This window comes from Somniosus microcephalus, chromosome 7 (genome assembly GCF_052327205.1).
Source record: "Somniosus microcephalus isolate GS21.2 chromosome 7, FLI_Smic_1.0, whole genome shotgun sequence".
In the NCBI taxonomy this organism is placed as follows: Eukaryota; Metazoa; Chordata; class Chondrichthyes; order Squaliformes; family Somniosidae; genus Somniosus; species Somniosus microcephalus.
The window spans coordinates 90980935-90995748 of record NC_140993.1 but is presented as its reverse complement, the minus strand read 5'-3'; the positions used below and the strand labels follow the sequence as shown (position 1 = coordinate 90995748).

General features: G+C 42.4%; 1 protein-coding gene across 5 annotated transcripts in view; it reads left to right on the top strand.

Annotated features, from left to right (window-relative positions):
* wwp1 (WW domain containing E3 ubiquitin protein ligase 1) overlaps positions 1 to 14814 on the top strand; it is a 204733-nt gene that overhangs the window by 184848 nt on the left and 5071 nt on the right. For all 5 annotated transcript variants that reach the window (XM_085992735.1, XM_085992736.1, XM_085992737.1 and 2 more), the window contains 2 exons: positions 13195 to 13291; positions 14671 to 14743. In XM_085992735.1, coding sequence (XP_085848861.1) covers positions 13195 to 13291; positions 14671 to 14743 — 170 coding nt within the window. The remainder of the gene's footprint in view (positions 1 to 13194; positions 13292 to 14670; positions 14744 to 14814) is intronic.

Genomic DNA, 14814 nt, shown 5'->3' with positions numbered 1-14814 from the left:
GAGAGTTACATGCGTGGCTCAAAGACTGGTGTGGGAGAAATGGGTTTTGCTTCCTGGGACACTGGCACGAGTACTGGGGCAGGAGGGAGCTGTTCCGTTGGGACGGGCTTCACTTGGCCAGTGCTGGGACTAGAGTCCTGGCGGATCATATAACTAGGGCTGTAGAGAGGGCTTTAAACTAACTAGTGGGGGGGAGGTTCCTAGAAAGCAAATAATAAAAATGACAACCGAGAAGGTCATAGACTTAGGTAGCAGTGGGGAAATTAAAAACCAGAGCATGTCAGGAAGGGGCAGAAGGTATGGAGTAAAAGGTAAAGTAATAAAAAGGGCAAAAGCAGGAACTAAGTGTCACAAAACATATTTGAAAGTTCTCTATCTGAATGCACGTAGCATTCGTAACAAAATAGACGAGTTAATGGCACAAATAACTACATATGGGTATGATCTTGTGGCCATTACAGAAACATGGCTGCAGGGTGACAATGCCTGGGAATTAAACATACCAGGTTATTTAACGATCAGGAAGGACAGGAAGGAAGGGGAGGTGGGGTGGCTATGTTAATAAAGGAAGGAATCACTGTAATACAGAGAAATGATATTGGGTCAAAAGATCAGGATAATGAAACAGTTTGGGTGGAGGTAAGGAATAATAAGGGGAAAAAAACACTAGTGGGCGTAGTCTACAGGCCTCCGAACAGTGGCAACTCTGTTGGACGGCGTATCAATCAGGAAATAGTTGAGACTTGTATTAAGGGAACATCTATAATTATGGGGGATTTTAACTATCATATTAATTGGACAAATCAAATTGGGCAGGGCTGCCTTGAGGATGAGTTCATTGAGTGTATTAGGGATGGGTTTCTTGAGCAGTATGTAACTGAACCGACCAGGGGGCAAGCAACCTTAGATCTGGTCCTGTGTAACGAGACAGGATTAATTAAAAATGTCCTAGTAAAGGATCCCCTTGGAATGAGTGACCATAACATGGTTGAATTCCATATTCAATTAGAGGGTGAGAAGGTTGGATCTCAAACAAGCGTGCTAAGCTTGAATAAAGGAGACTATGAAGGTATGAGAGCGGAATTGAGTAGAGTGGATTGGGAAAATAGATTAAAGGGTAAGACGATACATGATCAGCGATGTACATTTAAGGAGTTATTTCACAACTTCCAAAAAATATATATTCCACTGAGAAGAAAAGGGTGTAAAAGAAAAGACAGCCATCCGTGGCTAAGTAAAGAAATTAAGGATAGTATTCGACTAAAAACAAGGGCATATAAGGTAGCCAAATCTAGTGGGAGGATAGAGGATTGGGAAAACTTTAAAAGACAGCAACAAATAACAAAAAGATTGATTAAGAAAGGGAAGATAGATTATGAAAGTAAATTAGCAAAAAATATAAAAACAGATAGTAAGAGTTTTTATAGTTATATAAAAAGAAAAAGGGTGGCTAAAGTAAATGTTGGTCCCTTAGAGGATGAGACCGGGAAATTAATGGTGGGAAATATGGAGATGGCAAAAACACAATGAATATTTTACATCAGTCTTTACAGTAGAAGACACTAAGAATATCCCAACACTGGACAAACAGGGGGCTATGGGGGGGAGGAGCTAAACACGATCAAAATCACTAAGGAAGTGGTACTCGGTAAAATAATGGGACTCAAGGCGGATAAATCACCTGGAACTGATGGCTTACATCCTAGGGTCTTGAGGGAAGTGGCGGTAGGGATTGTGGATGCATTGGTAATAATTTTCCAAAACTCCCTGGACTCAGCAAAGGTCCCGGCAGACTGGAAAACTGCTAATGTAACACCCTTATCTAAAAAGGGCAGTAGACAGAAGGCTGGAAACGATAGACGTAGGTAAAATTTTGGAGTCCATTATTAAGGAGACAGTAACAGGACATTTGGATAATCATAATTTAATAGGACAAAGTCAACATGGTTTTATGAAGGGGAAGTCATGTTTGACAAATTTGCTGGAGTTCTTTGAGGAAGTAACATATAGGGTGGATAAAGGGGAACCAGTGGACGTAGTGTATTTAGACTTCCAAAAGGCATTTGACAAGGTGCCACACAAGATTATTGCTTAAGATAAAAAATCACGGGATTGGGGGTAATATTCTGGCATGGATAGAGGATTGGCTATCTAACAGAAGGCAGAGAGTTGGGATAAATGGTTCATTCTCAGACTGGCAATCAGTAACTAGTGGTGTTCCGCAGGGGTCAGTGCTGGGTCCCCAACTCTTTACAATCTATATTAACGATTTGGAGGAGGGGACCGAGTGTAACATATCAAAGTTTGCAGATGATACTAAGATGGGAGGGAAAGTAGTGTGAGGAGGACATAAAAAAACCTGCAAGGGGACATAGACAGGCTAAGTAAGTGGGCAGAGATTTGGCAGATGGAATACAATACTGGAAAGTGTGAGGTTATGCACTTTGGCAGGAAAAATTGTAGAGCAAGTTATTATCTTAATGGCAAGAAACTGGAAAGTACTGAAGTACAAAGGGATCTGGGGGTCCTGGTGCACGAAACTCAAAAGGTTAGTATGCAGGTGCAGCAAGTGATTAAGAAGGCCAATGGAATGTTGGCTTTCATTGCTAGGGGGATAGAATATAAAAATAGGGAGGTATTGCTTCAGTTGTACAAGGTATTGGTGAGACCGCACCTGGAATACTGCATACAGTTTTGGTGTCCATACTTAAGAAAGGACATACTTGCCCTCGAGTCAGTACAAAGAAGGTTCACTCGGTTAATCCCGGGGATGAGGGGATGGACATATGAGGAGAGGTTGAGTAGATTGGGACTCTACTCATTGGAGTTCAGAAGAATGAGAGGCGATCTTATTGAAACATATAAGATTGTGAAGGGGTTGGATGGGTGGATGCGGGGAGGATGTTCCCGATGATGGGTGAAACTAGAACTAGCGGGCATAGTCTTAGAATAAGGGGCTGCTCTTTCAAAACTGAGATGAGGAGGAACTACTTCACTCAGAGGGTGGTAGGTCCATGGAATATGCTGTCCCAAAAAGCTGTAGAAGCTACATCATTACATAAATTTAAAACAGAAATAGACAGTTTCCTAGAAGTAAAGGGAATTAAGGGTTATGGGGAGCGGGCAGGAATTTGGACATGAGTCTAGGTTCGGATCGGACATGGCCCTGTGGGTAGCGGAGCGGGCCCAGGGGCCGTGTAGCCCGATCCTGCTCCTATTTCGTGTGTCTAATTCTGTTAGATTCAGGAGATGGTTCTGTGATAGTAGATTTGCGGTTAGGATCAGATCAGCCATGATCTTATTGAATGGCGGAGCAGGCTCGAGGGGCCGATTGGCCTACTCCTGCTCCTATTTCTTATGTTCTAGTCCCCTCCCCCCCCCCCCCCCTCCCCCAACTGATTCAATGATCTCAACTGCATTGCCAGGTGGAGGCTTGGGGGTGTTCCTATAGGATGGAAAAAAAATCACTTTGGAAGTCTCCACTAGGTGGCTCTTGACCCTCTCATGTATAGGTATCTGGGAATAAGGTGCCTACTTTGCTGTCTGACAAGAGGAGAGAGCAAGTGAAGAGAGAAAAATCTGAGAAAGGAATACGTACATTTAAATTGAAGGTTTTCAACAGTTTTACTCTTGGGAGAGACAAATGATTTGCAGCATACTACTACTTTGAAATACATTTGACTTCTTGTTGATGAATTACTTTAAAAAGTAGTATAATCATCACATTTACAAAAGAGTATTTTATGTCTGATTGGATTTAAAGCCAATTCTACTTTGTACCAATGTGTGCTATTCAAATATAGAGAGACTACTGTGCAGATTCTATGTCTAGTCCATCCTCTTCTGAACCAGTGGAACTTAGACTGTGGATCAAGAACTGCCACCAGTGACATTTTTCGTAATCACATTGTTTCACTGTTAACATAGGAACATACAAAAACGGACAGGGAAAAACAGTTGGTCCATCTAGCTTGTCCCATAAAGTTGTGATGCCTTGTGCATCAGGTCAAGAGACTCCCTACCCCCTAGGTACCATGTAGTCTCCTGGGAGAGGTGTTAAATCACATCAAAAACCCATGGCCAATTAGGAAAAGAAAATCTGGATAATTCCTCGCTGATCCTTCTAGGCGAATGAATCAGTTCCAAGCGACTACATTGACCATGACATATTAGTTGGTTGCTACCCCTTGCATGATGCAATTTCTAGTCCAGCGCTTTGGAAGTACATAGGGGGCAAAATTAGTTTGCTTTGCTCCTCCCATTAGCGGCATAAGAGGCGCTGCGTCTCTGGCGATGACGTCATCGCAGTGCGCAGCACCCCGCTCGCGCCCACGCCGCAAACTTCGGTTGCGCCCCCTGACGTACCGCCGGACGCTATGTCCGACAGGGTTGGGGGGGGGGGCGGGTACATGCGGCCGGGGCAGTGATATTTAAAGGGTAGGTGCCGGGCGGGCATTTTCTTTGCTGGCCGCCTGCCAGCACCTGCCTCCTCAGCTGTCTTCACCCCCCCCCCCCCCTTTGCGGGGTGCCGGCCATGATAGAAATATAGAAGATAGGAGCAGGAGTAGGCCATTTGGCCCCTCGAGCCTGTTCTGCCATTTAATGAGATCATGGCTGATCATCCAAATTCAGTACCCTGTCCCTGCTTTCTCCCCATATCCCTTGATCCCTTTAGCCTTAAGAAATAAGGAATGATCGGGCTCTTTTGCAGGCACCTCAATCCCTGGTGGCCCAGCTGGGCCCCGGGTCGTGCTGCGCAAGGCCCCTCCCCTTTAATGGGAGGAAGGCCTGCCATACAGTGGCGGCGCACATGGCGCTGTTGCATGTAGCGCCGCGATATTACCTGGGAGCGCCCCAAGAGGGAGGGGGAGCGCTTCCAGTTGCATCCCGCCTCCTTGGGGGCACTACCATTGAACTTCGGGCACGAGGGCACTCCCGGCGAAGTTAGTGCCCCAAAAGGTGCACGACCCAATTTTTGCCCCATAGTGTATCAGCATCCACTGCACAAGCCGACAGCCAGTTCCACGGATGTACTATTCGTTGGGAGAAGTAGAACTGCCTAACATCAAACCTATTGGTTCTCGTGTCATTTATAGGTATGACCCCTGGTACTCCCCAACCTATCTAATTGAAATAACTTTTCAGCATGCACACATCTCGTCCTTTCATTATTTTATAGACCTCAATCAAATTGCCAGAGAGTCTATGCTTCTCTCAAGTATATAGACCCAGCTCCTGGGAAGGTAAGGTGTTTAAAACATTCCTGTGGCCCTCCTCTAAATCTTTTTCAAAGCCTCAATATCACCCACCATGTGAGAGCACCAGAACTGTAATAGTATTATAAATATGGCCTAATCGAGGTTTTGTGCAAGAACAAAATGGCATGCTTTGTTTTGTAATGGACAGTCCGATGAATGTAGCCCAGTACCCTATTTGCATTAGCATTTCTGCATTGGTCGTGAACCTTTAGAGTGTTATGAACTATGATACCAAGATCCTTTTTATTTAGTCATAGGCTTCTGTTCTGTTCCTTTTAAGGTGCAAGTGTGCTTAGCGTTGGTCCTGCCCACCTTCATCTAGGTCATTAATATAGACAGATAAAGAGAAAAGGCCCAATACCGATCCCTGTGCCAGCGGCCTATGGCCTACAGGCATGCAGCCAATTCTTAATCCACTATAGCAGCTTTCCACAAGGTTCTATCATGTCAAATAACCTATTTAATTGGCTTCCTTCTCCAACTTTGCTATTCCCAGAGATGAGGGCATAAATGAGGATCTGGAGCAAATAGACTGATTTTCTTATCACGAAAGGACATTATTAATATATTGCATCTTCCACCCTACATAGCTCTGCTGCCCGTATCCTAATTCGCACCAAGTTCACCCATCACCCCTGTGCTCGCTGACCTACATTGGCTCCTGGTCCTCAATTTTAAAATTCTCATCCTTGTTTTCAAATCCCTCCATAGCCTCGCCCCTCCCTATTTCTGTAATCTCTTCCAATCCTACAATCCTTGCGATCTCTGCGCTCCTCCAATTCTGGCCTCTTGCACATCTCTGATTTTAATCGCTCCACCATTGGTGGCCGTGCTTTCAGCTGCCTAGGTTCTAAGCTCTGGAATTCCCTCCCTAAACATCTCTACCTCTCTCTCCTTTAAGGCACTACTTAAAACCTACCTCTTTGACCAAGCTTTTAGTCATCTGTCCTTATGTGGCTCGGTGTCAATCTTTGATAACGCTCCTGTGAAGCTCCTGGGGTTGTTGTACTACGTTAAAGGTGCTATAGAAATGCAAGTTGTTGTTGTTATTGCTGTTAATGTTCTGTACACAATGCTGCTGCGTTACCCTCCTCAAATATTTATGGCTTTGAATTTTTGAGTTGCTATAAGGCATCTCTCATGCATATATTACTCTTGGGAATTCTGAACACACCTGGCGGGGGAAGTTGCCGCTAGTTTTGCGCCCAGATTCCAGTGTAATCTGGCCAGAATCGGCTGAACCAGCTCAAAAGATTGGGGAATTTAAAATGTAGGTGAGTTACACCCAAAACCACTTACATTCGTGTTTTCCGCGATCTTTTACGCTGGTTCAAGATTCAATTCGCCCGAATCAGGCCCCACCCCAAAACTGGCCACATCCCTGGTCAAAATTGCGAGATTGCGCTGGTTCGGGAAGGCTCTTCAAATTGTGCTCATTTTCTTAGGCGTACTGGCACTAGTAGGCACATTTTAAAAGTTTTTTCATATCAAAAAATATTTATTTTACTAAGAAACTGACTAGTGTACACCACTGAAAGTTTAAAGGTTGTGTGACTCTACAGCCTTTGACATGATCAACCACACCATTCACCTTCAATGCCTCTCTTCCTTTATTCAGCTGCATGGGAGTACCCATGGATGGTTCCACACTTACCTGTGTGATTATAGCTAGAGCTTCTGTAGAAACTGCCTCTCTAACCACCTCCACACTGTCACTTCCAGAGTCTCAATGATTCTCTTCCTCATCTACATGCTGCCCCTCAACGCCATCATCTGCAAATGTGAGGTCAGCTTCCATATGTATGCTCATAACACCGAACCATCCCTCCACCACCCCTCTGGGTTCCTTCACTGCATAGAATCGTAGAGTTGGTGCCGGTTGTTTCAGAGAGCAATCCAGTTAGTCCCCCCCACCCCACCTCCCCCCCCCGCTCTTTCCTGTGTTCCTGCAATTTTTTTCTCCTTCAAGTATTTATCTAATTCCCTTTGTAAGGCTACTATTGAATCTGTATCCACCAACCTATCAGACATTGCATTCCAAATCCTAACCACTTGTTGCATAAAAAAGTTTTTCCTCATGTCGCCTCTGGTTCTTTTGCCAATCACCTTAAATCTGTGCCCTCTGAATATCAACTCTTCAGCCGTTGGAAACCGTTTCTCTTTATTTACTCTAACTAAACCCTTCATGATTTTAAACACTTCCATCAAATCTCCTCCTAGCCTTCTTTGTTCTAAGGAGAACAACCCCAGATTCTCCAGTCTATCCACGTAACTCTAATTCCTCATCCCTGGAACCATTCTAGTAAATCTCTTCTGTAGTCTCTGCAAAAGTGTCATGCCCAGAAGACATCTGTGCTATCATATTGCTTATCCAACATCCAGTCTTGGATGAATCTCAACTTCCTCCAGTTAAACATTGGGAAGACCAAAGTAATTGTCTTTGGCCCCCAACACAAACTCTGCTCATTTGCCACTGTCTCAAACTGAACCAGACTGTTTTCAACCATGGCATCCTGTTCAACCCCAAGCTGAGTGTCTCACCCCATATACTCTCCATAACAAACACCACCTGCTTGTGACTTTACCTTAGCCCATTCACCATTGAAACTCTCATATGTGACTTCATCACCTCCAGGCTTGGTCACTCCAATGGTCTCCTTACTAACCTCCCATTTTCCACCCATCATAAACATCAGCTCATCCAAAGCTTTACTGCCAATATTCTATTTGGTATAAAGTCTTGCTTGCCCATCTCTTTTCCCCCCCCACTTCCCTTGTGTTCACTGCCTACATCGATTCCTGGTTCCCCCAAAGCCTCAAATTGAAAATTTCCCTCTTGTCTTTAAATTTTTTTATGACATAACTCACCCATCATCTTAACATCTTCCAGTCTTACCCACCCCAGAACTCTCCATTCCTCCGACTTCAGCCTCTTGTGCATTCCCTCACCCCACCATTAGTAACTGTACCTTCAGTCTCCTACGGCCACTCTCTGAAATTCCCTCCCTAAATTCCTCTATCTTCTCTCCTCCTTTAAGATACCTTGGATCGCTGTTGTGAATTCCCATGATGGTATTAAAAGCTTTATTTAAATCGCCTGAAAGTCTTTCTTCAAACAGAACAAGTACAATTTCCTTAACTTTCCTTCACCATCAATTGGCCCAGCTACCTAAAAGATCTAAATCCTGATGAGTCTGGTTATGTTGTCGCTCATCATTTGCTCTGCCTCCTATTTTTGTATCGTCTGGAAACTTGGAGATTTTGCTTATCCACATTAATATACATGATGTATATGTATATATAAAATCAGTAAGGATTCAGAAGATAATGGTGTAGATGGTAGAATGTATCCCATATTTCTGGAAAATACTCTTGGAAGTTCTGATAAGGGTAACAGACCAGTTTTTTTTTCTTTTTCATCCCTCCCACATACAGACTAGACCAAATCTCTACCACATATGTCTAAGGTTTAGAAGATTCTCCATTTAGCTTACCTTTTAACCACCTTACGTACCCAGTTTAGAGTAATTTAATAGCTACACTTCGAGCCAAGCAATAGAGAGTTTCCGTACAACCTGAGTGAAATAAGTTAAATCCTTGCCAGAGTCCTCCAAGACAAAGCCAGACACGGCTGGAAGAACTATTTTAACCAGACATCTAACTTAACACAGCAGGTTAGCACCTGTAGAGCAAAAAGACAGGTTGTGTTTGAAAGAAGTGTAAACACCCGAAATGTCATAACCTGTCTTTTTCCTTTAGAGATGTTGACTTGCTGGCAGTGTATTTCCAGCATTTTCTATTTTATTTCAGATTTCCAGTATTTGCATTTTTTTAATCTTATCTAAGTTAACACAACTAATTTTTATCAGGTTAATTGTTGAGGTTACAAATTAACAGGGGATAACTCATTATAGGCATTTAGATATATTAAGCATATTTCATTAACTCAGTTGTAGCTGGGTTCTGCTGATTACAGTATAGCAAAGTTTAATTTGTATGTAGGTTGCTATGCTGCTTAACAAGGTTAAATCTTCGGTTCAAATTTGAAGTCTATGAGAAGTTAACAGGATGCATCTTCAGTAGATTGACTTAATGGTCTTGTGTATTGACTTTATTCTGAAAGCTTGCAGTATGTTGCCATTTGCATTTGTTTTCTTATCCTGCCTTAGCTGACGTGCAAGTACACCACACTGTTCTCAGAGGCATGAGATTAAATACTGTGGGAATATACTTTACAAAATTTACTTCTGTCGATTAAACACTGAACCTCTCTCAACCGTACACTTTTAACTCTGAACTGCTCGAGGTTTTTTGTTAAGTAGTTGTCTAACTTCTGGCATTTCGTAAAACCTTCTGGTTGTGATCTTTCCTTTTTACTTTCCTGTGATCTCGTCCTTCTACCTTTTCTTCTGGTATGCCTGCTTGACTGTTGACTTCTGACTCCTGGATTGCTTGAGGAGGCAGAAAGTATGGCTCTTCATATCTTTAATCTTACTGAAATAAACCCCCTTCTGGGATCAAATCTCAGTGTCCAATTAAACAGGGTTAACTGTGTCATGTGACTTGTTTCTAATGTATCAGTCAAATTTGCTAAGCATATATACGAATTACGATGAGTAGATTTCCACTAGTTTTGATGAGAGCTAGGACTTCCTGGTCTGTCGACACCCTCTGACCCTTTTCTCAATCAGCTACAACTCGAGGGACATAAACCCCCTGATCGTGACTCCTTAAGCGCGCTATTTGTTTATTTCTTGGCCCGGTTTCCAAATGCCTCTGAGTCATCCATCTGCCTTCAGAGTGATCATGGACTGGTGAAAAATCTTCATGTTTCCAGGCCATTTCAAACATATGTTACTAGTCTCTCTCCTGGGTTCTCAAGGAATCTTGGCTTCTCACAATTCCAGTATTAGCTTGTTGGGTTTTCCCAGAATTCAGTAATGTGACTTAGAGGCCCATTATCCTCCAAGCCCCAAGGTTAATTTTTGGGATACTCCACTGACAACTTCTTTCCAACCTAAAAAGTACCATTTTGTCTCCCCTGTTTCTTGTTTTTTATCCAGCACCACACTTCATCTATTCTCTGACTACCTTATCCATTAATCACCAGTAAGTATCCTTGTCAAAAGCTTTCTGAAAATCCAAGTATATAATGGCCCAGATTTTCCGGGGCCTGTCACCATGTACACACATGCGGCCATAAGGGCCCCGCAAGTTCCGGGCTTCCATGTGCATGCGCGAAAAACCGGAACTTATGATCTGTCAAGTTTCAGCTTGACCGATAATAAGAATCCCCAGAAAATGGACATTCGTTGGCGTAGAGTTGGGCTATACGCCTGGTAAAAGCAGGCGTAGGGCCTTTTACCAGCGTAAGGATTTAAAGAAATAATAAAATAAATTTTTTAAAATCATTTAAACTTAAAAAACCTTTAAAATTAGTTCAGGTTATTTTGGACCTTTAAAAATGTTTAAATTTATTTTATTTTTTAATTACATTTTTGTTTTAAATGTTTAATTACATTGTATTTTAATTAATTTTGACCATATAATTTATTTTTTGATTTAAGTTGTGTGAAATTTGTGTTTTTTAGGTGATTCCTATTAAGCTTATGGGGATTCCGTACGTAAATGGAATCCCTATAAGCATAATGGTGAGCCCCCTTTCTCATTGGATGAGCCGGCTCACGTGATCCCAGGGACGCTTGCGAACTGCCTGCACCCCTGGGATACGTGGGCCTTTACGCAGGCATACACCTGCAGGCCCAGGAGCGCGAGTCTTCATAGGTAGGGGACCATCAGGTAGTTTCAGACTTTTATTGTGGTTCAGAGGCATTGTAACCGCAACTTCAGGTCCAATAGCAGCATTTCCCCTATCCATTATCTCAGTTGTATCTTTGAAAAATTGTAACAGGTTAGTTAAACATGATCACCCTTTCCAAAATCCTTGCGGACTGTCCTTTAACAAGTTGCGCTTTTCCAAATGTTCACCGACTTGCATATAACAGATTAAACTCGCTGGTCTATAATTTCCAGGTGTGCCTCTTGACCCTTTTTTAAATAATGAAGTTATATTCATATTTCAATCCTCAGGAATATCTCCTAAATTTAGTGAACTAACAAAAGATCCCAGTCAAAGCTTTCAATCCCCATCTTCTTTAAGAATCATGAGTACAGGTACTTGTCATCTGACCCAGGTACTTGTCTACATAAGAGCATTTATAACCTTTTACAACCATATATATAGTCTTTGTTTTCTGTGTCCTATGTAGCTCCTCCTTTCCTGTTCCTGGAAATCTGATGTCTGGCACAAATCAATATTTCACATTTCCTGGTGGATTCCAGGTTCACATTATCCTTTTTTTATGTACGACCTGTTCTTTTCCCCTTGTTTTCTAAGCTGGTGATGTCCCAGTGTTACTTGCAGATAAAACGTAGCGTCCAATGGTCAGGCTGAAACATCTTCTGCTTGTGACCAGACTCCTTCCCCCACCCCTTCCACTCAGGTCACATTGTTCCTAGACCATGCTGCTCAGCTCCAAGGTCTCACTTATCTGTTTCCAGATTTGGGCTGTAGCCTCCTTCCACCTCTGACCCATGCACCTAACCCCTCTGCCTAGCTGTGTCCCATGACCCCACTGTTTTCTCACTGAAAAATATGGTGATTCTGATAAAGGAGGAAGAAAGTAAAATATCTGAATGTATTCTTGTAAGTGGATCTGTCTCCATCTCCCCGCCCACCCCCCACCTCATCATAGGGTCCTTTTCTCTTATGCTTTGCTGATTTAAATCAGGCCCCACATGGTCATCCTGGAAGCATTTTCTTTTGGGAGACCAGCTGCCTAGCACCCATGATAACTGCAGCTACTTGCTTTCTCCATCCTGTGAGCAACATGTTGAGGCCTGGTCAGACTAGTCGCAAGCCTCAATGTTGCATGAAGTCTCATGGGACCTCACATCTAGCCCTGTAGCCAGTTGCTGTTGTGACCACACTTATTCCTTTCTTTCTGGCCAACAGACACTTATTTTAAGGAGTAATTAAAAAATACACGCTCCTCAATTCTCCCACTCAAGGGCATCTTTTTTTCTTTCTTCACCCTCCACCTATCCCACCCCCACCTCTTTCTCTGCCTCCTCGGAGTGGAGCTTTGAGTGGTCCCAGACTGTGAGCTGGGGATTGGACCTTGGAGTGGAACCAGCCCGTGGACTAGAGTAGAAATTACAGAGTGGAAAAAGTTGGCATGATTGACCCACTGCGGAGGTGGATAAGTATAACTCCCCTCTTCCCAGTCGGGTTGTGCCAGCTTGTTGGTCTGTATTAATTGTGTGATGTTAATCACCACATAATTTCTATGGGCTGAACTGATCCCAAAAATGGGGCTTCAGTGAAAGATGGATGGACTCAATTTTTAAAATATAGATTTGAAAAACCGTTCGTTACTTGAAATGTTCTGAGAAATCTTTGAGTCAATAATTCCACCTCAATTATCTGCAAATCTAATTATCCTCAAAAACATTTTTTGAAAGAATTGTGAATCAAGAGAGTCTGTTGGGTACTGGTTGGGATACCAACAGGAGTCAGTAAGCTCACCTACTGTGATAGCTTTTAACAAATATGCTGCACAATTTTACTTAAATAACTTTTGCAAATACAGTAAACTATTTAAAAGCCCACATAAAAATATAATTTGATCTCTTAAGAGTACTCATATTCAACTAATACAAAGCTTTCACTAATTTGTGTCTTGGGACTGAACTTTCAACTTTGTGTTTACCCCAATCTGATTTCCAATTTCATTCTGCAGTTTATTGGGGATTGGGAATTATCCCCTCCGTTATTATGAATATTGAGATTCTACTATATCTGAAACATCCAAAAAGGATTTTATAGGTTTGAATCATACTGTCTCGCAAGTGATTTTTATGTATTTTCTTCCAGTTTGTGAAGGAGATGGACAATGAGGTGCGATTACGATTGATGCAGTTTGTCACTGGTACCTGCCGTTTACCATTGGGAGGATTTGCTGAGCTTCTGGGTAAGAATAAATGCTCAAATATTATTGTAGCTTCTGTGCCTGGGCTGCAGCTATGTCACTTCAACATCTAAACTAGTTTCCAAACCTCTGAATTAGGTGGGTACAGACAAATAATGCAGATGTGCATTCAAGTTAAAACAATTTAATACTTGACTTAGAACATCATTACAAATGCTTTCATCTTTTTATATGAAAACTTTGAACTTGCGATTACCATTTACACAATAGCATAAGGGCCATGTACATTATGGATTTTATGATTTAATGTTTAAAACTGCAATTTTTTCTTCCCTGTAGCATACAGGCTAACTGATGCCATGACTAAGATCAGATGCTTTAATAGTGGGGCACTCTGATATCCGGGCACATCGTTCTGCTCCTCTGCTACCCTATGAGAATGTTTGTTTATTTTTTAATTTCCATTTGCTATTTTCTCTCATGTTTTAGGGACTACACATGATCTCCACCTAATTAGGTTGTGTGTCCAGTTCCTATACCTTTGCTGTTCTATAACCAGCCATTAGAAGGTGTATCAGTGTGACCAAGGTTAATTTGTTCCCCAGTTTTCCTTCTCTTCAGTTTGTGCCTCCCACTAATGAACCTGACATTTGGATGCAAATAGTTTTGTATGGTCAAGGCAACTAGTGTTGCCAGCCTCTAACTCCATTCTGGCAAACTAGTGAAGATAAGACCATGGATGCGGGGTAGGGACGAAGTGAAGATGGGGAGGGAAATGTTGGGACTGGGTGGGGTGAGCAGCAGGGTAAAGTGAGGCGGTTGGGGAAGAAAAGTGGGGAGGGTAAGAATTCATTTTTAAAGCATTCAAGAGATTAACAAACATAAACTGTGAGAAGCTTGGGCCAGTGAAGCTCAGGACTTGGGCGGGAGTGGCCGGTGGGGAATCAAAGCCCTGGGTAGATCAGTACAGTGGCTGGTGAGGACTTGTGTTCCTGGCAGGCATGAGGTTGAAGCACCTGGTGTGCACTTTGGTTGACTCTTCATTGTCCTCTTAAGTAGCTTAGAAAGCTATTCAGTTGTCCCACCACCACCTTCTCAAGAGCACTTTAGGGATGGGCAATTAATCCCAGGCTCACCAACAACACCACATCTCGGGAATGAATAAAACAATTAATAGAAAAGTCATTATTTAATAAAGGAAGTGTCTGCTGTTTTTGCCGAACCACTTGGCAAAATAACCTAGGTGGAAGTGCTGCACTGGTGAAATATTTGTGCACTCTACTTAATATGTACAAACTGAACTAAGATACTTACTTATGTTACTCTCTGAAAATGGTTAACCTTGCATGGCAACATGAAATCTGTCTTGATAAAGCAGTCTCATTGATTAGCCAGTGATGATTATTGATTGTTTCAAACAGGGAGTAATGGTCCTCAAAAGTTTTGCATTGAAAAGGTTGGTAAAGAAACATGGCTGCCCAGAAGTCATACTTGGTGAGTAATGATCGGAACATTAATAATCATCTTTATTTGTGGGAGGAACATCCATAGATTTAAATCTGTAC